The following is a 27,619-nucleotide window of genomic DNA, read 5'->3' as shown; positions in this document are numbered from 1 at the left end:
ACGGTGCTGAAGGAGCCATGGGGCCCGCTCTACAGTGTGGTGGAGGCGGCGCTGGGCACTGTTGTGATTCAGGGTCAGCCTGTGGGTTCGGCAGTTGGGTCGGACGACTCAGAGGAGGAGGGGGGTGTTGAAGAGCTTGCTGAGGGGGTTGAAGATCTTGTTGTGACTCAGGGCCAGCCTGTGGGTCCGGCAGCCGGCTCAGATGTCTCGGATGACTCAGATGAGGGGGAGGAGGAGGGTGTGGAAGACGAACTGGCTAATGATGGCTTGGAGGCTTCGCAGAGCCCCCAGCCGGGGCCCTCTTCTCAGCTGCGTGAGCCCGATAGTGCGGAGGATGATGACCCACAGCTGGCCCTGTTCAAGGACGCCCGACGCAGGAGGCAGTCGAGCAGGAACAAACAGAGAAAGGCTGTGGGACTCCTCGGGAGGAGGCACAGGGAGGCCACGCCCTGAACTCTAAATAAAAGGAGTGTTTGGGGAAGGGCTGGTTGCTGAAAGCAACCCTTCCGTTTGAGGATTCAAGTTCCAGTGTTTTTGTTTCTTGTTCTGTTGTTTGTGTAATAAATCTTGGCAGACGCTTTGCAGCCTCAGACGCTCTCCAGTCTCTACTGTTTGAACAGGGGTTTGCCTTATTGCAAGGCCGGTAGCAGGCTGGTTCAGAACAGTTCTTGCTGATGAGAGCCCTCAGCCAGGCCCCTCCCACCTGGTCACGACGGAGACCCAGCTGTGTGAGCCTGACAGCGTGGATGAAGATGACCCACAGCTGGCCCTGTTCAAGGACGACCGACGTAGGAGGCAGTCAATCAGGAGTAAACAGAGGAAGGCAATGGGGCACCTCGGAAGGAGGCAGAGAGAAGCCACGCCCTGAACTGTATAAAAGGGGAATGCGTGGGAGGGCTGGTTTGCTGAAGGCAACCGCTTGATTAGTTCCTGTTTCATAGCTCCTGTTTCATGGTTGGTGTCTTGTTTTGCTCTGTTTTATCTTAATAAATTTGGCAGGCTTAATGCCAGCCTCTTGCCGTTTGTAAAGGGGTTGTCCCTGCCTTTTCTGCAGGGCCGGTAGCAGGCTGGTACAGAACAGGCACGGAGGTGACACTCATGGGGTGTGGCAGGCAGCTGACCTTCCATGGGCCAGGCCAGCTGGTGGCCTACCTGGTGCTGGACCTGCGCCACCGCCACCTCACCCTATGCACCTATGTGGCTGCCCTGGAGCACCTGGCCTGCAACACCTGCTGCCACCTCAGCCTTCCTACCACCCACGCCCTCAAGCTGCCCCACACCAGCATCTGGCTCGGTGACTACAAGCTTGGCGGCACTGGTGTGCATTGTGGCTCATGCTGTGGGAGCTGTGGGGCCCACTCTACATGGTAGGGCTATGTGGGGTGGGCATAGGCGGCACTGGTGGGGCAGCTGCGGGTGCTGGGCATGGAGGTGGCACGTGTGGGACGCGGCGGGCAGCTGACTTTCCATGGGCCGGGCCAGCTGGTGGCCTACACAGTGCTGGACCTGCGCTGTCACCTTCTCGCCCTGCGCACCTGAAGCGCCTGGCCCTCAACGCCTGCTGCCACCTATGCCTGCCCGCCACCCTCACCCTCCCACCGCCCTCACCCTCCCACCGTCCCACACCAGCATCTGGCTCAGCTACTGCCATCGGTGTGCATTGCGGGAGTCAAATCAACTCGCATGGATTCGCCATGAACTGCTGCACTGGCCTGGAGGGGCTGGAGGTCACCTCCATCAGCCAGGAACTGTGTCTCATGGCTATTATTTTAATGGTTATCTGGATTCTTGCAGATTTTGTACGTCTATCTGAAGTGGTAATCTTAAGCATTTTTTTCATAAATTACTTAAGGATATGCAACTATATTTTCTCATATTTATCTAATGTTACTTTTGCATCTACTTTTTTCAATCCATTTTCTTTCTGTCATTAATTCCCCAAAAATAAGAAATGTAAATTGTAAGCTCCTCATAGCACAGTTCTATATCATTGTTAATATACACTAGGCAATTATGGACATATTCATATTCATAAATAGATTGAATTGTAATACTATTCTGGATCCAAGCCATTGTACTTTAATTAATCTCTTGATAAGACTTCTATGATCTAGATAAGCAGATGTCCTTAACATTAACAGCTCTCTCCAGATAGTTGAACACGTGGAAAACACCTTTTATCATATAGAAATACCTTTATTGCACGTACAGTAGAGTCGAATACTGTAGGTGGGGTGCATTAAAATGACGTTTGTACAGCATTTCCAAGATATTTCCAAGGTATCTCCAAGGTCAGAAAATGGTAATATTCCCAGCGTCTGCACGTGTCTGCTGTTGTCACATGTTAGCTGGTCAATGGAGAATGGGATTCTCTCCAGGGACAGAGGAGGAGGAAGTCCATCCCAGAAAGGGGAGGGAAGAGGAAATACATCATAGGGTAGGAGGGTCTGACTGCCCACATTGTAACTTCTCCAAAACAGCCATGTGGTGGCAGCACAAATACTTTCCCCCTCACCTAAGCCTGTTCTCTTGTGTGTATAATTTGAACATAGCCAGGCCATTTTTTATCAGCAGTTGTAAAGAAATAGAAATAAAATGTTTAACTTATGTATTAATAACAATTTCTTTGTAATTCATTATCTTGTCAGTGACATGACTCCATCAATTAAACACATATAAGTTGAAGGCAGTATATGCACTTGTATTAGACATCTATTATCTCCCACTGCTAGTCCTTCCAAAAGGAACTCAATATATGTCATACTATATATGCAAAAGTTGTCTCCTCTATTAAAGTGCAACACATCATTTTCCGAGTAGACAAAAAAAAATATTCCATCTTTACTATACCCACCTGCAGTATATAAACATGGGGGAGCTATCCCACAATTTTTCACCCCATGGCAGCCTACTATGCTGTCTTCATGATAAATTTGATAAAACAGAACTTAGTGTTCTAAGTTCATCATGAACTAAGTCTGATGAAAATAACTATTTTGGCAGGGATGAATTAATAGCATGCATTTTGGGTTATAGGAGCATCTCATTCACTTGAACTAATGTGATCATATCTTTAAAATGGTATGTACAAGCCATCAATAATGTGGTTGCTAATATAGGTAGGTCCGGCTTATGAGCTGTTTGTATTTAAGGAGATGCTCAAAACAAATTCTAGTTTATTTGGTGAATGCCTGAAAGATGCATTACTTTATCTAAGCCAAAAACAGATGAAAAAACTAAAGGCAATTATGAATTAAACTTGGCTCAAATCTCAAAGATTTGCCAGACGAGAATTGGATACAACTTTGGAATTTACTACGAACATTTGCCTTAAATACAATAAATTAAATTTAGGTTAAGAATTGAATATATAATTTTTTAATTATATAAATAAATATATAAATGAAAATATATAAATAGAAGATTAACAAGATGAGAGTTCCGGCACCTTTTTTTTTAGAAAAAAAAGCACTGCTTTTACCTTTCTTAAGGAATAAATAAGACTAAAAAGAGAAAGAGGAAGAAGAAAAAGAAGGATAAAATAAAAAGATAGCATGCTACTTAAAATCCCTATTTCCTATAAGCCAGGGGTGTCAAACTGCCAGCCCACAGGCCAGATGCGTCATCCAGAAGCCACGCTCACTCCATTGCTGGCAATAGCAAAACTGTCCCAATACATTGTGCGACGTCACGTGATGTTGCGAGTTTGACATGTCTGCTATAAGCATATTTATTTCCAAAAATTTTCATTCTTTTTTGCCATAATTGAAAATGTATTTAATCTTGAAATATTCCATTTAATGAATCTAATCCTCTAGTCTTTTAGCTCTTAGTCAAAATATTTTTAATCCCTTTATAATTTTCTTAAAGTCAATCACCTTTAGATATCTAAAACCTTTCCTTTATATAGGCCATTCCAGAGTTGTTACAGATAATCTTACAGACTCTACTCAAGCAACACTTCTGTGCTATGTCTTGGATGGGAGAGAGGGAATTTAGGGTGTGTTCACTTATATATTTCATATTCCAACTGGAATCAGTCCAATTCCTTACATCCTTTAATAATAAGTGACTTTTGGTCCCATATTTCCAAGAGAAGCTAGAAGATGCACATCTCTGATGTTACAAACATACTGTTAGTTTTACATATTTTGTTACATAAAATGAAAGCTACTGACAGTTGTTATGTTGTAAGGAGCATAACTGCAAGGACTCCAGGCAGTCACCAGGTGTCAACACTGACTTGAAGATACCTCCCACACACACAAAAAAATTAAAAGGTGGAACATTAAATAAAAAAGGGACTGAGGTAAAAATGAAGTTTTTCTAATTTCTCACTAGCATTTAAACTGAAAGGTTGCTTCAAGTAAAACTACATTTTATACTACTGTTGCTTTTAAAAAGCATTTGTGGGGAGGGGGGCTTGAGAAACTTACTCTTGATTAGTTGTGGAAATCTTGCCCAATATTCTGGTTATTGCCTCTCTTAAAAGTGCAACATCCAATCTGTCTGTCACTGGAACCAGAGATGAACTCTTCCGAGCTTTTGGACTCATGCTGGAGCTCATATGCAGGTAACTTCTCTATACTGGAATATGTGCTTTGGGCTATTCTGTGAGACGTGTATATTCTGAGACATGTATATTTGCCGTCATTCTATTAAAAGTAGTACTTACACTCATACAGAGCACTAGTACCAGTGCACTGATTAGATTGAAAATGTTTAAATGCCATCTGCCATAGAAACTAAGCCACCAAAACTGTTTTCATAGTAATAAACATTATTTCTGTAACACTAACTGTTTTGATAGAAGCAGAAGTGTGCTTTTATGCTATACTAGACAACCCATATCCCATTCAATCATTGTTTCAAAGATATTTTCTTACCTAAACAGAATGACCATGTGTGGGCAAAAAAGCAAAAACAGATCCCATATGTGGGATCTGAAGTGACTTCCTGCTGGCTTTCCCAATATTTTTTTTCATGGGAATTTAGCAGGGAGCATCAGAAATTTTCCTTCCTTCCTTCCCTCCCTCCCTTCCCTGCCATTGTCACAAATTTCCTTACTTGCCTATCTCCCTCCCTAGAATTCCTGCTAGCTTCTCATTTATATTTCTTTTGGGAAGCTTGCAGAAAGTCAGTGCGAAGTCAGCAGGAAGTTGTAAGTGTAAAGCCAGCTGGCAGGTTAGTGGCTGCCATCAAAAGAGGGAGGGAGCAAGGTAGCACATAGGGTTGCAGGTCAGAAAGAGGTGTCACCTCTTTCTGGGAAGTGTGTGTGGGTATGTGCCAGAAATGTGCAGGTCAGGGTGGTACATGAATGGGCAGCATAGGTAAGAAAAGAGTGCCCTGGGGTGCAGTATAGGTGCTGTGCAGATCAGGGAGGGTGACCAGTACAGCAGCAGAAGTGAAGAAGTGTCCCAGGGGTATATAAATGGCTGTGTGGGTCAAATAGGGCATGTGGGGGCTGCATGGGTCAAGAAGAATGTATGGGGGGGATCATGAATGTGTGAGAAGTACCATATAGTTTGGGGAGGGCATTGGGCAGGGTTAGCATGGGAAGGGTACCTGGGGGTGCTTGGGAGTGTGCAAGAGGTGCCTTGGAAGTTAGGGACATGTAGGGGGTGGGCCCAAACAGTGCTGTGTTAGTTGGGAAAGGCACATGGAGGGGGCAGCACATGGAGTTAGCATGGGCTGGAAAGAATGTTAGAGGTTCCTTCTTGCCTGTTCTTTCATCATCCCTCTTTCCCTTTCCAGCAGACAGGTAAGTGGGAGCAACTGGGTGGATGAGGGAGTAATGGATTGGGAGACTAGCTGGGAAACTGTCACAAAAGTTTGAAAATGAAAATCACATGACCCCAGAAGCAGCCAGTAGCACTGAAGCAGCAACAAAATTTCATTCCCTCAAGTCATTAGTCCCAAATTGTGGACACACTTCATATGTTAGTTAGCCCATTTGAAGTATCTTGGTTTAAACGTAGTTGCCTATGATGCATCATTCTGTCCAGTTAAAGATCATGACAAGAGTCATATTTTAGTAGTATATAGATATAAGTATCAGTTAAGTGAACACACACAAAATGTACATTTTGTCTGAATTGTATTTTATATTTTTCCAACAACTGTAACACCTCCGACTTATTTTGTAGACTTCATAAAATGGATTACGGTATTTATAAAAAGTGTTTTTATGCTTCTAAACACATAGGAATACAGCATCTAAATTGTGTTTTTAAGTAAGTTACTGAAATAATTAGATGGTCTTCTGATGGAACCACCATGATGATCCAGGAGAGATGGCTAGGGAATTATTTGAAAACTGGTAAAAAGAAAACTTCAGCATTCAATAGTCCAGTCAGTCAGTCATTTTAGAGCAGGTAATTAAAAAGAACTATGTGTGCCTCGAAAACAGTGTAATTACCAGAAATCATATATCTAATTTTATCATCTCATCTTTATTTCAGTTAAGCATTATTTGACAAAGCACCCCGTGATTTCGATTCGTAAGCAGTTAAGCGTGGGCAAAAATCGCATCAGCTGATACCTAACTAGTTCACAAATCGGTGCAAAAGTGGGCCATCCATAGTTCTTTCTCACACACTGGAAAGATGTATCAAAAATGCGAGTCCTAGATTCGTTTTTTTCCCAAGGCTCCTTCGTCAGGACAACTTAGTTCCCTCCTTATCTCCCATTCAGAGATAAGGAGGAAAAAAATAGGTTTCATCCCTTTTGATTCAATTCTCCCCCATTTGAGCGAGGGGGGGGGTGGGGGAGAGAAACAAAAAATAGTAAGAATACGCTCCACTCCGCGCTGCTGGCCGTTGTGATGTCACAACGGATCGAAGAGTTTGAAGGCTCCACCTTTCCATAGCGATCGCCTTTGCTGACTTAGTTCTTCGCCTTCCCTTCTTCCTTTTATTCCCTCCTTGTGCGCTTTATCCCCGCCCCTTTCCCACCCACCCTGCCCCTCCCCCGGCGCGAGATAGCACGCGCGCGACAGCTGTGACGGTGTTAACCGGGCCCTCGAAAACTGACTCTCTTAATCGGCCCCTCCTCGTCGGGAACCCTAGTTTGTTGTTTGTTTGTTTTTTTTCCCGCGCGCGCTACGCGCGGCCTCTCCCTTCCTCCCCGCCGTAGGGCGGTGGCGGTTGAACCACCCCTTGAGGTGTATGAACGACGCCGCCCCCGGAGGCCGCTGTTCAGGCGGGGGGGCGCTTCCCCTCCAGCCTCAGCCCCCGTGGGGCGGCCCAGGCTCGCAGCAGCACGGAGCTTCTCTCAGTTTCGCTCCGCTCTCTCAGCGCCCCGCTTCTCTCCCTACTGCTGCCCAGCAGGGAACAGAGGGAGAGGAGTGCGCCGGGCAGTGCGGCGGCTCCTCCTTCTCGGCATGTCAGCGGCTGCCTCGCAGCCACCATCTCGGGGTGCGGAGAAGAGTAATGGTGGGGCCTGGTTACTCGAAGAGAACCATCGGGAGCCGTTCCTGCTTCCTTCCGGCCAAGTAACCGAAGCTTCCCGGGAAAGCGGCTCCGCCGAGGGCTTGCAGTTGCAACGGCAGCAAGAGGACAACAACGACAAGTGGCAACGGGGGAGGCCGCAGCCGGGTCATGTGGTCGAGGCACCGCCGCCGAGAGAGAATCCCTGGACGCGTTGGAAGCCTCCCCCCAACTCTGGTAGTAGTTTATCTCCTTCCAACGCTTCCTCGGGCGGCGAGTTAACTCCGCAGGGTGAGAAAGGCCGCTGCAGGTGGCGGGGATGGGGACGGGGGGGGGGGGGCGGCGGCGGCGGCGTTAGGTGGGAGAAGTTGTCAAATTGCATAGGAGCGCTACTTTTTTTTTTTTTAAAGCTTAGGGGTGTCGACGGCGTTTCTCTCAAGTTTCTTTAAAGCTCCTCCTCCCTTCGCCTTTTAATATTGACCCCGAGTAAACGCGAGGAAAAGGCGCGCGGGGCGTTTGTCAAGCCGACCTTAAGAAATTTTGCCGTTCGAAGTTAACGCACGCGGTCAGATTAGGAAAGTGAGCCTGAAGGGGTGTGGCGTATTTGGGAGTTAGACGAGACGGAAGATTGGAAGGTCTAACTGGAAAGAAAACCGCTAGAGCAGGGGTCTTCAAACTTGGCCCTTTTATGACTTGTGGACTTCAACTCCCAGAATTCCTCAGCCAGCTTTGCTGGCTGAGGAATTCTGGGAGTTGAAGTCCACAAGTCATAAAAGGGCCAAGTTTGAAGACCCCTGCGCTAGTTTGTACTTGAGGTTTGGAGGTCTTTGGAAAGCAGCGATCGTCTGCTTAAGTGTTTTTAAATATTTCAAGAGAACCGAACACGCACACATTTTTAATGGGGGAACAACTTGCGCTTTTTCTTTTTTTAAAAAAGAGAATATTGCGATCCAACGCGGTTTTAAGAATATTTGAGATTTCTTCTGACGTTTCATAATATTAACAAACCTTAATGATATCCGAGCTTACTGGCAGGTGGCGATGTATTACAATCATTATTACAGTCACACTAATTTCATCCCATTTCAATATTTGGTGGTGTAGGCTCAAGGTTGACTCAGCCTTCCATCCTTCCGAGGTAGGTAAAATGAGGACCCAGATTGTTGGGGGCAATTAAGCTGACTTTGTAATAATGCCGCTTGAGATGGGGCCGAAAGCCCTAATAAGCAGGCATATACATAGAATGAAGGCTATTGCTAAGCACATTGGTTTGTGCTTAAATTGTAAGACGCCCTGAGTCTTTGGAGAAGGGCGGGATATAAATGGGATTAAAATAAAAATAAAAAATAAAAATAGTCACTGAGGGAAAGGGTAATGGAATGCTTATCTGAACTTTAATTCAAACTTTAACCATATGTACTGAATGTATTCATTAGCAACAGAGTGAATCAGCTTGCAAAATATTTTTTTAAGGTTTGGAGGAATATTGATATTCTGCGTGAAGCTTAAGAAAATACTTGGAACTATAAATAACTTGATTGTAGATGATGGCTGAGCCAGTAATTATAATAAAGTATGCTTAAGGTTTTGGAATAACTGAAGTCTCTTCTAGTTATCCTGAGTCATAGAAGCTTGCTGAGTGATTTTGAGCTAGCCGTTGTATAGGTTCTATATTTTATTTTGGGGTGATATATGTTCCTTGATTTATTTGGTATTAAGATAGAATGTTTCTAGTTCCTCTTGTATTATAAAGCTACACATTTTTATGGAAATCTAGAATTCTGATTAAACCATTAGGAATTTAGTTCAACCTCTGCACTGCACAGGAAAAAAAAATCAATTAAACCATACTCAAGAGGTGGTTTTCCAGAGAGGGAAAGCCTAGGCCCTACAGCCTCCACTGTTGTGAAAATCTAAGAGGTAGGAAATTTTTCCTGACATTTAAATAAAATCTAAGTAGCTCCAGTTTATGTAAAGTATGGCCACGTAGTTTCTGATTATTTTTCCTATGGCACCTTTTTATGTCCCTTACTACTGACGTGTCTTCCTTTGGTTTTTTTTCCTTTATATTGAATATCCCAATTTCCTTCTGTCTCCCCATAGAGTATATTCTCAAATCTGTATCTTTGTCACCCTCTTCTGAGTCTATTCTGACTTATCGTTCTGGAAATGAGGTACTCAGTCAGTACCCCAAGTGTTTTGCTGATGCAGAGTAAGGAAAAGATTTCATGTGTCTTTCATACAGTATTCTTGCAGTCCAGAATTGCATTAGATTTCCTAGTGTTTATCTCATCCTGCTAGTTCATGTTCAGCTTCCTGTGAATAACTGCACCCAAAATTATCTGCTGATGCAGTTCTTTACTTCCAAGCCATAAATCCTTTATTTTTTGTGGTCCTTTTCCCTGTTGAAAAACATTGTATTCTTCTCAATCTAGTTTTCCAATCTGTCCAGATTAAATTACAATCTCATTCTATCATCCTAGATATTGGCCAAATGTCTCAATGTAATTGTATCCACAAATTTGATGAGCAGCTCACCAATCCTGTTATCCAGGTCATTAATAAAATAAGACTAAGACTGATTCCTGTGAGATCCCACCGGTGACGGCTATCCAAGTTGATGCTGACTTTATGTGCAATTTAGTCAGCCAGTTGTGAATCTGTCTGAAGTGTTGCTCAAACTACCTAACAGGTTATCACTGAGGTCATGTGGAGTCTTGTCCAAAATTTTATGAAATCCAGTAGTCTATGGACTACTTAGCCTGACATAAGAGATTTGTCCCACGTTATCTATTTTTGACAGTGCCATGTTTTTACTAGCAACACTGTTTTTGAGATGCTTATAAGTGGCTTGATCTATTATTGCCTGTTCTGATATATTTCCAGGATTGATGTTAGGCTCACTATAATTATTGGGATCCTCTTTTTTTCCCTTATTGCAAAGGTGGACTATAGTTATCGTTCTTCAGTTTTCTGGCATCTTTCAACTTTTCTAGTAGGAGTCCCCAAATAAAATTATCAAAGATCCTAACTGCTCTTCAACCAGCTCTTCTTTTAGTATTCTGGCATGTATTTAATGTGACCTACGTCTTGAAGGCATTCAAGTTAGTATAAGATCTTTTACTACATCCTTACAGATCTGCATCTTCTCCTGTTATGTTTATCTCTACTACTCAATCATTTGCTTTGAATATAAACATAAAGACAGATGATAATTGAGTTCTTTTGCTTTCTCTTGATAATCTACTTTCTTGATTTGCAGTAAGCAGTGAGCCCACACACCTTTATTTTCCTTGTTTTAGTGTATTTCTAGAATCCCTTATTACTGGTTTTGCTGTCTTTAGCTAGCCTAAGTTCATTTTCTGCCTTCATTCCTACATTTCTGAGTAGAAACTTTGTAGACTTATCCTTCCATTTCTAATAAGCTTTCTTTTATAGTCTCAGTTTCTTCTGCAGCTGCCTCTTCAACCATTTTGGCTCATTAGATATTTCCTAATTTTCTTTTAGTGACTAGGAAAGCCTTTGCATTACTTCATGCTGTACTCCAGTTGCACCCTTTCCTGAATCAGGAGTCCCTCTGCTCAGTCACTTATGCCCTGGTCCTCTCACACTTGAATTATTGCAATGCACTCTACATCAGACTATCCTTGAACATTCAGAAGCTACAATTGGTGCAGAGTGCAGTGGCGTGGGCAGTTCTTAGAGCCCATAGAGCAGGGGTGTCAAACTGCTGGCCTGCGGGCTGGTTTCATCATACCAAAGGCACGCCCATGCCTTTGCCGGCAATGCAAAAAGAGTTGCGATATGTCGCAACACGTGACGTGGCGAGTTTGACACCCATGCTGTAGAGTGTCCCATGTTACACCTCTGTTCCGTGAGCTTCAAGGGCTGCCTGTTTGCCTTCCATGTGCAATCCAAGGTGTTGGTAATCACCTTTAAAGCCCTGCATGGCATGGGTTCAAGCTGTCTGAGGAACAATCTCATCCCAATGGAACTGGCCAGCTCCATCCATGTCAGCAGAAGGGAGATGCTGCGGGCCCCATAGGTCAAGGAATTTTGACTGGTGGGGTCCAGGTGAAGAGCCTCTTCTGCTGTGATGCCTGCCCCTTGATGTAAGAACCGTTCCCACCCTTCTGACCTTCTGTAAGGGACTGCAGACCTGACTCTGCTTGTTGGGCCCCAATGGGATGTATCATGCTGGAGGTGGTTGACAGAAGATCCCCCCTACCTCACGACATATCCTGCTTCCTTCTTCCTCCCCATATTGTGCCATTGTAATTTATTACTGTTATTAGGAATATTTATTGTTTCATGGTTTATTGTTCATGGTTTTATTGGCTTTTAATGTTTGTAAGCCACCCAGGGTCGCCTCAAAGTGAAATGAGTGGCAAACAAATCAAATAAATAACACAAAGTTGCACAAAGGCCCTCCTGGCCTTTGCTGCCACTCATTCCCCAAACAGGAGGTATGAGTTTAACCATCACTACTACCACCCCTGAGTCGCATAAAGGTTCTGTTAGGAATAGGGATAGGGATAGAAAAGAGACATTGGAGGTCTTCTAGTCCAGCCCCCTGCTCAAGCAGAAGAACTTAGACCATTTCAGACAAGTGACTGTCTAGTCTCTTCTTAAAAATGTCCAGTGATAGAGTGCCCACAATTTCTGAAGGCGAGCTGTTCCAATGGTTAATTGTCCTCACTGTTAGGAAGTTTCTTCTTAATTCCAGGTTGCTTCTCTCTTTGATCAGTTTCCAACCATTGTTTCTTGTCCTGCCTTCTGGTGCTTTGGAGAATAAACCCTCTTCTTTGTGGCAGTCCCTCAGATACTGCTATCATGTCACCCCTGTTTCTTTTTTTTAAATAAGATTTTATTAATTTTTCTTTACATACAATAATAATTTTTCTACCAACATGCTGTCTGAGTTTAACAATGCCAATACATATTTAATTCCTAATCCTTTATTTTTTCTCTAACAATTGGTAAAGCAAGTCCCAAGTTAGATAATAATTCTGTTTCTTCTTTTTCTTTCAATCTCATAGTCAGTCTGTCCATCTCTGTGCATTCCAGTATTTTTTAATTATTTCTTCATCTGGTGGTATTCCTTTGTTTTTCCAATATTGCGCAAATATTATTCTTGCCGCTGTTGTGACGTGTAAAATCCAATAGAGGCTTTGTTAATCTTTTCTGGCATTATACCTAGTAAAAATTCAGGTTTAAAGTCTACGTATTCTCCCAACATCTTTTCTAACCAAGTATGTATCTTTTTCCAATAATTCTTTGCTTTGTCACATGTCCACCAAACATGTAAACCTGAGCTATGTTTATATTTCCAACATCTATCTGAAATATTTTTAAACATTTTTGCTAATCTTGCTGGTGGCAAGTGCCATCTATAAAACATTTTATATAAATTTTCTTTATAAGAAGTTGACATTGTCAATTTATAATTTCTTTCCCATAAGTTTTGTCATTTTTCTAATTCTATATTATATCCAATTTTTTTCGCCCATCTTATTGTTTCTTTAACTTGTTCGCTTTCCATTTCCAGTATTAATACAAAATTATACATTTTCTTAATTTCTCTTCTGAAGTTAACAAAGTCTTATCAAATGCTGTTTGTTCTTTGTAAAATCCATACAGTTTAACGTCTTTTTCATATCTAGTTTGCATTTGTAAATGTGCCCACCACGACAAGTTGATACCCTGATTTTCCAGTTCTTGTTTAGATTTTAAATTTCCTTCAGATTGTCCAGATTTTTCCAAAGTCCACCAAATTTGGGTGTACAAATGCTTCCGTGGTTGACAACCACCCTGGAATTTTCAGGTATATTTTACTTTTATTTTTTCCCCATACTATTAACAATGCATTTCTTATATAGTGATTTTGGAAATACTTACGAATTCTATTTTTCCCATACCATAAAAAAGTGTGCCACCTGAATTGTAAATAATGCCCCTCCAAATATAACAAACTTTTGTTTCTAAGAGTTATCCATTCTTGTACCCATGTTAAAACAGATACTTGATAGTACAAAGCCCACTCCAGTAACCCGAATTCTCCATTTTCCTTAGCATCTTGTAATGTTTTCATCTTAATTCTACCTTTCTTTCCTTGCTAAACAAATTTCAAAATTAGTGAATTTAAATCTTGAAAGAATTTTTTCTCAAATTTTATCAGAATTGTATGGAATAGAAATAGAATTTTTGGCAATATATTCATTTTAACTGTAGCAATTCTTCCTAGTACTGTAGTTTCCGGTGTATAAGACTACTTTTTAACCCATGAAAATCTTCTCAAAAGTCAGGGGTCGTCTTATATGCAGGGTGCTGAAAATTTAGGGACAGGGCTGGCTGGAAAACCTGGAGCAGATCTCCCATTTAGTCTGCGCAGGGAAAGCGGGACCATTTGGAGAAGAAGCTGCAGTCTTTTTTACAGGCTGGGGTCTGGGCGTCTTTTCTTCTAAAGTTGAAGAGCAGCTGTAGTATATCCCAACTTGAAAGGCAGGTGGGGAAGGCAGCAGCCAGAGCAGCGGCTTAGCTCTAAGGACACATTTGACTCAGGAACTGGGCGGGCTGGCTAGAAAACCTGGAGCGGATCTCCCATTTGGTCTTTTTTTTTAAAAATCCCATTTATATCCTGCCCTTCTCCGAAGACTCAGGGTGGCTTACAATTTAAAGTACAAATCAATGTGCTTAGTAATAGCCTTCATTCTGTGTATATGCCTGTTTATTAGGGCTTTCACACACCCCCAAGCATCATTATTACAAAGTCAGCTTATTGCCCCCAACAATCTGGGTCCTCATTTTACCTACCTTGGAAGGATGGAAAGCTGAGTCAACCTTGAGCCTGGTGGGATGCGAACCTGCACTAATTGCAGGCAGCTTGTGTTACTTAAGGCTCTGCGCAGGGAAAGCTTTAGAGTGAATTAGGAAAAGTGAAAAAGTGAATTAGGAAAATAGGGAATGGTTGCTGGAATCAGGGGCTGCCACAAAGAAGAGGGAGTCAAGCTATTCTCCAAAGCACCTGAAAGCAGGACAAGAAGTAATGGATGGAAACTAATCAAGGAGAGAAGCAACCTAGAACTAAGGAGAAACTTCCTGACAGTTAGAACAATTAACCAGTGGAACAACCTGCCTCCAGAAGTGGTGAATGCTCCAACACTGGAAGTTTTTAAGAAGAGACTGGACAGCCATTTGTCTGAAATGGTATAGGGTTTCCTGCCTTAGCAGGGGGTTGGACTAGATGACCTCCAAGGTCCCCTCATTATTATTATTATTATTGTTGTTGTTGTTGTTTAATCCACTTGCACTGTTTTATGTTTACATGTTTGATGACAAACAGCCTTATGTTTATAAGTGACAGTTTTCCTACTAAGCACCTGCATGTCATAAGCATTTGAATTAAAATTACCATATTAAAATCAAATCTGATGTTTTTTAATTTTTATTTGGTGTGCGTTGGAAGAGGGGTAGTCTTATACGGCGAGTATAGCCCAAACCCTATAATTTAACAGGAAATGTAGGGGGTCGTCTTATACGCTGGAAAATACGGTATTGACAATTGCAGATTTTTCCATCTTTCCAAGTCCAATTTTATTTGATTCAATAATTTTGTGTAGTTATCTTCTTTTATTGTTGAACATTTTGCTGATAAATGTATACCCAAATATTTAACCCTTTTTACTATCTGTAATTCTATTTTTTCTGACAATTTTTTTTGTGTTTATCTGTGAGATTCTTGACTATTACTTTGGTTTTTTCTCTATTTTTAGTCCTGCCATTTCTCCATACTGTTCTATCTTTCCCAATAATTTAGGAATCATCTCCAAAGGTTATTCTAAGATAAATACTAAATCATCAGTAAATGCTTGTAATTTGTATGTTTTGCCTTTTATTTCCAGTCCTTTAATTTCGGTGTCTTATCTAATATTTCTATTTAAAACTTACAGCGTGAAAATGAATAGCAATGGGGATAGTGGACATCCTTGCTTTGTGCCTTTTCTTATCTCAAAGTTCTCAGTACAATCTCCATTCACGATCACTTTGGCTGTTTGTTTGTTATATATTGTTTTTATCATATTTATAAAATTCTGTCCAAAGTCCATTATTTGTAGTTGGTTAATCATAAATTGCCAGGAAACGTTATTTATTTATTTAATTTAATTTGCATACCGCCCTTCTCCCGAAGGACTCAGGGCAGTGAACAGGGCAATAAATACCAAAAATACAAAATACAAAAATTAAAAACAATTAAACCATAGTGCCCAAATAGAATAAATAAATTACTTAAAAACAGTAATTAAAACCCCAAACCCATCAGACCAGGCCGGCTTGTTCAAATAAATAGGTTTTTAGATCACGTCGGAAGGAGCGAAGGTCGGGAGCCATCCGGAGCTTAACCGGTAAACAGTTCCAAAGGTCAGGCGCGCCCACAGAGAATGCCCTCCCCCTGGGGGCCATCAGTCGGCATTCTCTGACCGGTGGCACCCTGAGGAGGCCCTCTCTGTGGGAGCGCAGTTGATGCCGGCCGCAGGTGCTCCCTTAGGTACTCCGGACCCATGCCATGTAGGGCTTTATAGGTCATTACCAGCACCTTGAATCTCACCCGGAAGGCAACTGGAAGCCAATGCAGCTCACGGAGCAGAGGTGTAACATGGGAGTATTGGGAGACCCCCAACACAACTTGTGCGGCTGCATTCTGCACCAGTTGGAGCCTCCGAGTGGTCCTCAAGGGCAGCCCCATGTAGAGAGCGTTATCAAATGCCTTTTGGGCATCTAGGAACATTAGTGCCAGTTGTTTCCCTGGATGTAATTCATGATATTCTAATACATCCATTATCACTCTTAAGTTATTTTTAATTTGTCTCTTTGGTAAAAAGAACCGTTTTGGTCTAGATGTATGAATTCAACTAAGTATTTTTTTTCAGTCTCTGTCATTATTGAAGTGAAAATTTTATAATCCACATTAAGCAGTTAAATAGGTCTGTAGTTTTTAATCTGTGTCAAATCTGAATCTTCTTTTGGTATTAAAGTAATGTTTGCTTCCATCCATGTAGCTGAAAGTTTAATCTCCAACAAAAGTCCATTACAAACATCTTCCAGCGGTTCAATTAGTATATCTTGTAGGGTTTTATATATCTCTGCCAGTAATCCATCTGGACCCGGTGTTTTCCCATTATTATTTATTTTTGCCTTATGGTTTCCATCATTGTAATTCTTTCCTCTAACATAGTTTTAAATGTCTCTGGAATTTTTGGAAGGTTATTTTCTTCTAAATATTGAACAGTTCTCTCTCTTGAAGTTTCCTCTGTATCATACAGTTTCCTGTAGTATTCCTTAATTATCTTTTTTATTTTTTCATTTTTAAATTGTAGACAGCCTTTTCCATCTACTAGGTCAGGGCTTTTCAACCAGTGGTACGGGTACCCCCTGTGGTACATTGGCACCATCCTAGATGGTCGCCATCCTAGAAAAGTGGTAGCGGGGGGAGGGAATGAGCTGAACCGGTGGCAGCACCGCACAACCCTGAGCAAGAGATGGCTGGAGCTGCAGGGCTGTCAGGGCTCAGTAGAAGTGCCAGGATCAGCGCCAGGCTCCAGCTGGAGCTTGGCACTGATCCTGGCGCTTCTGAGCCCAGAAGAAGCACTGATCAGCTGGAATGTTGCAGCATCTCCAGGGTCTTGTGATTTACATTCAGATGCTTGGCAACTGATTCATATTTATGACGGTCACAGTGTCCCAGGGTCATGTGAAGTGACCAAAACCTGCTGCAACCACCCAGCAGACGGGGGGGGGGGGAATGAAAACCAAACACTCCCCACCCCACCCCCGCTGCCAATCCTCAACAGAAATGCTCACAACAATGAAAACCTCGGACAGGAGGAAGAGCACCGCCGGGCAGGCAGGCATGTGTCTTGCTCGGCTGTGGCTTGGGGGACACTTTTTTCAGTGCCATTGTAACTTCGAACAGTCACTAAGCGAACTGTTGTAAGTTGAGGACTACCTGTACTTCATCACTTTTTTCCTTTTTTGTTTTTTTGGGTCATGAAGTTTTTGACACCTTGCTAGGTGACTGGTGGTACTCAGATGTTGCCATATCCTAAAAGTGGTACAATGGGTGAAAAGGTTGAAAAGCTCTGTACTAGGTTGTATATCATTTTCTTCTCTTTCTGTTTTTTCACTTTATAAGCTAGCCATCTTCCTGGTTTATTTACATTTTCAAAAAAATTCTGTTTTGCTCTTTTTATCTGCTGTGTCACTTTCTGAGTCCAACAAATTTAGTTTATGTTTTATTATTTCCATTTCTCTTTTCAAAGTCCTTTTCTGCCGATTTTTTTGTAGTTCTGATTCTAACCTTCCAAATGTTTCTTTTAATAGTACCGTAGTTTCCGGCGTATAAGATGACTTTTTAACCCATGAAAATCTTCTCAAAAGTCAGGGGTCGTCTTATACGCCGGGTGCTGAAACTTTAGGGACAGGGCTGGCTGGAAAACCTGGAGCGGATCTTCCATTTAGTCTGCGCAAGGAAAGCGGGACCAATTGGAGTAGAAGCTGCAGTCTGTGATTTTTTACAGGCTGGGGTCTGGGCGTCTTTCCTTCTAAAGTTGAAGAGCAGCTGTAGGCAGGTGGGGAATGCAAGAGCAACTTGAAAGGCAGGTGGGGAATGCCGTAGCCAGAGCAGCTGCTTAGCTCTAAGGACACATTTGACTCAGGAACTGGGCGGGCTGGCTGGAAAACCTGGAGCGGATCTCCCATTTGGTCTTTTTTTTTAAATTCTATTTATATCCCGCCCTTCTCCGAAGACTCAGGGCGGCTTACAATTTAAAGCACAAATCAATGTGCTTAGCAATAGCCTTCATTCTATGTATATGCCTGCTTATTAGAGCTTTCACACACCCCCACAAGCAGCATTATTACAAAGTCAGCTTATTGCTCCCAACAATCTGAGTCCTCATTTTACGTACCTCGGAAGGATGGAAGGCTGAGTCAACCTTGAGCCTGGTGGGATGAGAACCTGCACTAATTGCAGGCAGCTGGTGTTACTTAAGGCTCTGTGCAGGGAAAGCTTTAGAGTGAATTAGGAAAAGTGAAAAAGTGAATTAGGAAAATAGGAAACGGTTGCTGGAATTGGGTATGTGTAGTTTAACGAAGAGAAGGGTGAGGGGTGACATGATAGCAGTGATCCAATATCTCAGGGGCTGCCACAAAGAAGAGGGAGCCAAGCTATTCTCCAAAGCACCTGAAAGCAGGACAAGAAGCAATGGATGGAAACTAGTCAAGGAGAGAAGCAACCTAGAACTAAGGAGAAACTTCCTGACAGTTAGAACAATTAACCAGTGGAACAACCTGCCTCCAGAAGTGGTGAATGCTCCAACACTGGAAGTTTTTAAGAAGAGACTGGACAGCCACTTGTCTGAAATGGTATAGGGTTTCCTGCCTTAGCAGGGGGTTGGACTAGATGACCTCCAAGGTCCCTTCTAACTTATTATTATTATTATTATTATTATTATTATTATTATTATTATTATTATTATTATAGTTTAATCCACTTGCACTGTTTTATGTTTACATGTTTGATGACAAACAGCCTTATGTTTGTAAGTGACAGTTTTCCTACTAAGTACCTGCATGTTATAAGCATTTAAATTAAAATTACCATATTAAAATCAAATCTGATGTTTTTTTAATTTTTATTTGGTGTGCGTTGGAAGAGGGGTAGTCTTATACGGCGAGTATAGCCCAAACCCTATAATTTAACAGGAAATGTAGGGGGTCGTCTTATACGCCCAGTCGTCTTATACGCTGGAAAATACGGTACGTATTGCTGTCTTCTCTGTTTATTTTTCTTTATAGTATATGTTATAGCTATGCCTCTAAAGTATGCTTTGGCTGTATCCCATATATACTGCTCAAAAAAATAAAGGGAACAGAAAATAAGACATCCTACTATTAAATACAGTACATTGTGTTGTTTAAGTGTTCCCTTTATTTTTTTGAGCAGTATATTTTGTAATGTATCTTCTTTTTTGTTTTCTCTAAAGAAAAGCTCCATTTCTTTTTTCGCTAATTCTATGAATTCTCTTTCTTTTAATATAGATTGATTTAAAGTCCATCTTGGTCTTTTTTGTATTTCTCTCCACGTCACTTTTAAAGGGTTATGATCTGCCCATGTGCCTATTTTTATCTCAATTTCCTCAATTCAGACGTCATCCAGATCATATCAATTCTTGACCAGGATTTTTGACTGTTTGAATAAAAAGTGTATTGTAGTTTTTCTGGATTAATTTTCCTCCAAACATCTTGTGTTCCAATTTCATCTGTCATATGAAAAAAATGTCCTAGGTAATCTTCAGGTTTTTCTTGTTTTACTGCTTTTATAGTCAATTGTCCCATCAACTATCATGGTTAAAGTCTCCTACTAAGCAAATATTTTGGCACTCCATTTCTATTATTTTTCTATGTAGGCTTTGATAGAATTCTTTCTGGTTATTGTTTGGTGCATAAATTGCTACTAACAATGTTTGGTTTTGGTGTAGATATATTTCTATCATCACAATTCTTCCTTCTTCATCTGAATAAACCATTTTAGAATCTATTGTCTCTTTAATATATACAGCAACACCTCTTTTTTCTGATGCACTGATGCATAATAAAGTTTTCCAATTTGGGGGTATTCCAGTAATTTATGATGTTTTTTTCTATCTGTCTCTTGCAAACAAATTATATCTATATTCAATTTCTGTAGTTTCCTAAAAAAATTATTTCTTTTTGATGGGGAATTTAGTCCATTTACATTCACTGAGAAAATTCCATTTTCTTTCTCCATTTCCATTTCCATTATTTATATTTAAGTCTAGTCAATCTCGTAATCCTCTGTTCTCTGGCACCTTTACCCTCTTGTTCACCTTTCTCTTTCTGTTCTCCTGATTGTGTAGTTACTTGGCTTGTCTCTTCCGTTTGTTTCTGTTCCTTGCTCTCCTAGTGTCGTTGTTGCACTCCTTCATCTAGAATTGCTTGATTTCTTGCTTCAAAATCTTCTGCTTTCCAGATTGAATCCAATAGATACCTTGTATTCCAATTTATTAAGATGCCTTCCGGCATTAACCATCTAAAGTTTATGCCTTTTGCAATCAGCTTTATAGTTAAAAAGTGGTAGTGTCTTTGAGTATCTCTTATTCTCTTAGGTATCTGTTTTAAGACCACAATTTCTTTATTTTTATATTGTAGTGGCTCATCTCTCACTTTTCTCATACTTCACCTTTTGTTGTTTTCTTTATGAATCTTATATGTACTTCTCTTGGTTTATTTTTCCTTGCATAGTTTGAGTTCATTCAAAATATTTTTTCTATCTCCATTTGCATCTATGTTCTGTCTGCTTTCAAAGCTTCTGCCAGAAGTTCAATGATCACAACTGCTATGTTTTCTTCTCTGTCCTCAGGGATATTTTCTTTCACCTTCTCTATTTCCAAAATCGCGACTGGTTCTAATTTTTCATTTTCTTTTAATAAAATTTCCATTTTTAATCAATGACATATTATTTATTTTCCATTTTCTGAATCCTTTGTTCATTTTTGACAATCATTTGATGTTGAACTTCAAATTGTGCCTTTATGTCCAAGATTTCTTCACTTAATTTCTCAAAATTACTTTGTGTCTCTTCATGGTTTTTTTGCATTGTCTCTTGAATCAATTTTAGTGAAGCCTACATTTCATTTTGGGCAGTGCTTACTTTCTCACATTGCAACATTGTTTCAATAGATCCCTGGGTTGTTGGACTAGATCACAGGTCTGCAACCCGCGGCTCCAGAGCCGCATGCGGCTCTTTCAGCCGTCTCCTGCGGCTCCCAGTCCTCTGCCATGTGCAGTCCAAAAAAAAAAAGTGGGACTAAAAAAGTTCAACCAATCAATTCAAATGTGCAGGGTAGGTGCATATCTCGCCTTGGCTCCACTCTTCAGTCAAATCCTGTTCTACGCATGTGCGTATGTACGCGCATGTGCACACATTTTTTGCGGCTCCCAGTTTTTCCTTTTGTGAGTGAACCGGTTCCGAGTGGCTCTTTCACTGTTTCAGGTTGCTGACCCCTGGACTAGATTGTCCAACAGAGGGTGCAAAAGAGATCTTCTTCATAAGTCTAGTAATATTTGATGTACTCATTTTTCAGCCAACGGTCTTAGAGTAAAATCCAAAGTGTAAAAAGAAGTCAGCTGCTTTAGGCCAAATCCACCTCCTCCAGTCAGGTCTCCGATGTAAAGCGTTCACTTTCTCCAAGTAGTTCCTGTTTAGTTATAGCCAAAGTCAACAAATATAGCTATGAGAAGTCTTTTTCCTTGTTATCTCACGCCAAGGCACTTTGTTTCCAGCAGGTGTTGTTCAAGGTCAAATATTTCCAAAGATTTTTTTACTATTTATTAGTACTGTCGTTTCTTCTGTCGCCACTAGATGTCCTCATACACTCATTTATCAATGTCTGATTTAGAAAGTTCTCACAAAGATTTTCTTCTAAAGTTCTTTATAAAATATTTACCCTTAAGATTATGTATAGCAAATTTTCACCACAGTAGATTAAATAGTCCATCCTTCTTTGAATCAATCAAAATTCAATTTTTAAAAGTTTTTGTTATATTTTTATATTTCTTAAGTATTTTTCCCTTTTGTAGTTGCTCGCCGCTTTTAGATCAATCCTTCTGGGGTCTTTGCTTTTTAGCTCTTCCCCATCAGTAGCTCAGCGTCTTATAATCCAAGAGGAAAAGGAAAAAGCACTGGCTCACCCAGCTTTAGCATGCTGTTGACAATCACCTGTTTAGCGGGAACCCCGCGGCTCCTTGCTTTCCTTCCAGCTGGGGATGTCCTTTCAGAGGATTTCTTCAGTCTGCTCTGATCGACCACCATCTGATCCAAGCTCCTGGAGTGTCCCTCCTTCTTCGTTGCACCTCCAGGGCAACTTTCCGACCCTGCGTAGTAAGCAGTGATCTTTTCTATCTATCTGTGTCTCTGTCTCTTTTGAATGGAATACGATTGCTAAACTGAGACAAAGAAACAAATCATAATTACATTCTATCTATGCATTTCTCTAGAGATTATCCATTGTTTTTGCCTATTGTTCCTAATAGCCTAATTTTAGTGCTTTCATTAATTAAGATTGCTGCATACATGTGCTTTGTAATATATTTGTTTGTTCCCTTTTGAAATACTTTTATAATTCAGTGCCATAAAGAATATAAGATGATAATTACCTTTTTTGCAATGCAGACCTATGTGTCTTTATGCAAACCCAAATCTTGGTTGGTCTCCATGTATTTTTAGTTAAGTATGTACAATAGACTTCCTCAACTTGATGCCCACTAGGTATGTTGGATATTGAAATGTTCACTTAGTATACAAACATGGGGAAACAGATATATAACCTTGCAGCTTTAGGTTTAAAGTTTAATAAAATGTATGCTGATATGGGTAAAGAACTTATAAAACTATTGTTAAGTATTTATAAGTACTGTATTTCAGATTTGTTGTTGAAACCATTAATCTTAAAATATATTGGTAAACTATTTCACAAATAAATTATGTACAGATAATTTAGTGCTATTCATACCTGCTAAATATACAGTACTATTGAATTCAATCATTTTAAACCAAGCTTTAAATCAAACTTCAGTGATTTAACTACTTTTCCTTTATTTTAGAACTGCAGTGTTCTACTAAAGTCATAAAAGCAGGAAAGTTGAAGATAAAGAAACCCAGTAAGGCATGTATTGATACAATTTAAGTTCAACATTCTGTTATTAAAAATTCAGTTATTGTGTGTATATTTATATTCTGACTTTAATTATAAAATGTATATATTTATCCTTTATATTCTGACTTTGATTATAAAATGTATATAGTTATCCTAAACAGTTTGTCCACTGTTTTTAATTACAAAAGAATTTTAAAAGGTTTAAGTGTATACACAAGATTTACGCTTAGGAAAAAGGCTAGTATTGGTGAGTATTTTTATTGTAGCTAAGCGCTAGAATTGTTTTAACCATTTATTGATTGGTATTTTTAGAAAAGTATTACATCCAGGAGTTAGTTTGATTAGAAGTGTGCTTAAACAAAATACTTACTAGAATAATCTTTACATAGTTAGATATATTCAGAAAATATGGTTCAGGCTATTAAATTGAAGAAGTCAGTCACTACATTAAATCTTTAAAAGTCTAAGAATGTTTGCTCAAATTATTTTCTTGGAATGGGCTTAAACTGGATTTGTCTAATTGTTGCCACTGACTCTTCCTCCTTCAAGAAAATTCTCTATGTACCTATAGTCTTTCTTTTGCATCATTGAGGTACAAGAGCATTAGTAGATGCTCAACAAACCCTCCCAAAAGAATTTATACTTTGATTTTAAGTGAACTTTTATGTATTCTGCAGAATACAATAGGCTTTGTATTTATAATCTCATCAATTTTAGAAATATCTGCAGCAAACAGTATGCACACACATAGTATTTTTTACTTTATTCACTTTTTTAATGCAAGTATGGCCCTTGTGAACCAAATGCAGTTCATTTAAAGACATGAATTCTAAATTCTGTGTTAGAATTTTAAACTGCATTTAACTGCATTTTTCTGGTGAGAGTAAACTTTTGGTGCTGTTAAGAGTTAATGGATTTGACCTTTTCCAACTGAAAGCTTCCAGAGTTCTATACCTATTAGCCAACACAGTGCTCAGAAAAGCCAACACACTGCTAGGCTGCATTAACAGAGGGACAGAATCAAGATCACATGAAGTGTTGATACCACTTTACAATGCCTTGAGAAGGCTACACTTGGAATACTGCATCCAGTTTTGATCACCACTGTGTAAAAAAGATGAGACTGTAGAAAGAGTACAGAGAAGAGCAACAAAGATGATCGGGACTGGAAGCTAAAACATGTAAGGAACCGTTGCTGGAATTGGGTATGTCTAGTAACTAGTTTAATGAAGAGAAGGACTAGGGGTGATAGCAGTGTTCCAATATCTCAGGGGCTGCCACAAAGAAGAGGGAGTCAAGCTATTCTCCAAAGCACCTGAAGGCAATACAAGAAACAATGGATGGAAACTGATCAAAGAGAGAAGCAACCTAGAACTAAGGAGAAATTTCCTGACAGAACAATTAATCAATGGAACAATATGCCTTCAGAAGTTGTGATCAAATTTATACACACAGACCAAAATGGCTTTTTGCCCAAAAGACAGATTAAAAAATAATTTAAGAACGATTCTTGATGTCTTATTACGAAATCCATCCAGGGAAACAGATGGCATTAATATTTCTCGATGCACAAAAAGCATTTGATAACTTAAATTGGCAATTTATGTTTCAGCAACTTGTAGAAATGGACTTTGGGAAAAACTTTATAAATACAATTCATACAATCTATGACAAACAGACTGCTAGAATAATTGTAAATGGAGACTATACAGAAAATTTTAATATCAAAAAGGGTACAAGACAGGGATGTCCATTATCCCCACTGTTATTTATATTAACATTGGAAGTACTGAATAGAAATATTAGACAAGTTGTTGAAATTAAAGGACGAGATAAAAGATGAAAAATATAAATTTGCAAGCATTTGCAGATGACTTGGTTTTTATATTGGAAGAACCTCTTGAAACAAGCACGAAATTGCTGGAGACAATAGAAAAATATGGTGAAGTGGCAGGCCTGATAATAGAGTGTTGACAAAGAACTTAATAGGAAAACAGAAAATTCAACTTGCAAAAAAAACAAACGTTCAAATAGTTTAAAAAGTTAAGTATTTGGGAATTTACTTAACAGCAAGATGTATAACAGTAAAAGAGGACAATTATACAAGATTTTTAAAACAAATAAAATTGGATTTAGAAAAGTGGAAAAAATCTCCAACTGTCAATGGTGGGAAGAATAGCCACAGTTAAAATGAACATTTTACTGAAAATACTCTTCTTATGCCAAATGATTCCGGTAAAATTAGGAAAAGCTTTTTTTTTGATGAACTGAACGCAATAATGAAATTTATCTGGCAAGGGAAAAAAGCACGAATTAAAGCGAAAATGTTACAGGAAGCTAGAGAAAGTGGAGGATTTGGACTCTCAGATTGGAGGTTATACTATCAAGCAGCTATTCTAACATGGATTAAAGAATGGATAATGCTTGGAGATAAAAGACTATTATACCTAGAGGGGCATGACCTGCAGATTGGTTGGCATGCCTTTCTGTGGTACGGGAAAAATAAAATACACAGATACTTTCAGAACCACTCTATAAGAAATGTGCTTCTTTTAGAATGGGAAAAAATAAAAGAAATTTATATTAAGATACTTGAATGGCTTTCAACAATGGAAGCCTTTGCTTACCCAAATCTAATTAACTATGACAAACTCGTGACTTATAAAAACATACTGGACAGTGAAGGAAAATTGAAAACTAGATAAGACCTACAACAACAAGGTATTGACTTAGCATGGTGGCCATATTTGCAAATCCAAATGAGATATGAAAAAGATCTGAAAACAACGGGACTCTATACAGAACAGACAGAATTTGACCATATACTGTTAAAAACAGATGAAAAGTTGATTAAAAAGCTCTGCAGATTTCTGCTTAATCTAAAGATGGAAAAACAAGTTAAAGAAACAATGATAACATGGGCAAAGAACTTTGCACATACTATAGAGTTAGAAGAGGGGGGAAAACTATGGGACAGAAATATTAAGTTAACTAAAGCTGTGCCATATAAAGAAAACCTGTATAAAATGTTTTATAGATGGCATATGACACCAGTGAAATTAGTGAAAATGTTTAAAAACACTTCAAATAATTGTTGGAAATGTAAACAAAGGCCAGGTACTTACTATCACATCTGGTGGACATCTCCTAAAGCAAAAAGGTTTTGACTTAAGATATACTTATGGCTGGAAAAGATGACTAAAAAAACAAATAGAATTTAAACCAGAATTGTTTTTGTTAGGAATGATAGGAGCTAACTATGAAAAGGAGAGCGGATATCTAATATTACATGTATTAACAGCAGCGAGAATTGTATTTGCCCAATATTGGAAAAATGAAAAATTACCTACCGACTGAAGAAGTACTAATTAAGAAAATTTTAGAGTGTGCAGAAATGGATAGATGGACTTTAGAGATTAAAGAGAAAGAACATTCACTCTATTATAGAACATGGAATAAATTTTATCAATGGCTAGAAAAATGAATTAGAGAGAAAGGAATGTAATATGTAATTTTGATTATATATTAGTAAGAAGAATACTATGGATTGAAAAATTAACATTGTTTATGGTAATTAACTATAATCACTATTGCTATTAATTATTATACTTATCACTGTTATCTATATATATCTACCCAGACAATATGCTGTTTTCCAAATATTGGAAATGTTACTGGGGGAAACCCCAATACCAACCCCAACCCTGACCCCAACCTCCTTTTAACCCTAACCCCAACCATAATCCCCCCTCCTATACCCAACCCTATAAAAACCAACAAAATTAAAAAGAAGTAGTAGTAGTTGTTACTGCTCCAACATTGGAAGTTTTTAAGAAGAGACTGGACAGCCATTTGTCTGAAATGATATAGAGTTTCCTGCCTGAGCAGGGGGTTGGACTAGAAGACCTCCAAGGTCCCTTCCAACTCTATTATTATTAATATTATTAGTATTAGTATTAGAATCTCCACTGCTGAAAGAGGAGGACATCCTTATCCCTTACTTAAAGCTCATTCCTCTCTGCTTTGAGAAATGCACCCATAACTTTATTTACTACTTTGAAATGTAATCATGGCTTCCCCTTTTAATTCAATTACATCTGTTGAAGACGTACATAAATCACCTCTGGGCTATTTTAAATAAGAAAGAAAAGAAACATTGTTCTTATTCTTGATGGTTTACTTCAGATAAACTGCCTTCACCTGAAGCTGTGTATTCAATGCTATCAATCTTTTTTTCTCCTTAATACATCTTTAAAGCAACAAATGAGAAACAACAAGAATAACCCAGTAATTTATTAGGCAGATCAGCAGATGGTAAACTGTTTTTTCTTCTCTGGTGTGCTTAAATGCTTTTCAGTCACAATGTTTCATTCTCATTTCATTCCATCCAGTATAAATTAATGATAAGGATGTGTCTGGTCACTAATGCTGCACTATTTAATATAGAAAACATTCTGA

The 27,619-nt window shown here is 39.6% G+C and overlaps 1 protein-coding gene across 8 annotated transcripts in view; it reads left to right on the top strand.

Moving 5' to 3' along the window:
- Positions 1–6,988: 6,988 nt before the first annotated feature.
- Positions 6,989–27,619, top strand: part of LARP1B (La ribonucleoprotein 1B) — a 63,375-nt gene continuing 42,744 nt past the window's right edge. For 6 of the 8 annotated variants that reach the window (XM_081333067.1, XM_081333065.1, XM_081333066.1 and 3 more), the window contains exons 1-2: positions 6,989–7,718; positions 23,109–23,174. In XM_081333067.1, the coding sequence (XP_081189193.1) occupies positions 7,382–7,718; positions 23,109–23,174 (403 nt within the window). In that variant the 5' untranslated portion in view covers positions 6,989–7,381. Of the gene's footprint in view, positions 7,719–23,108; positions 23,175–27,418; positions 27,476–27,619 lie in introns of those variants that run through there. The other 2 variants (XM_081333064.1, XM_081333068.1) reach the window with 2 other exon arrangements.

The sequence above is a fragment of the Vipera berus genome, assembly GCF_964194415.1.
Source record: "Vipera berus genome assembly, chromosome: 7".
Lineage (NCBI taxonomy): Eukaryota > Metazoa > Chordata > Lepidosauria > Squamata > Viperidae > Vipera > Vipera berus.
Note: the sequence above shows the minus strand (reverse complement) of the source record. Positions and strands in the feature narration are given on the sequence as shown.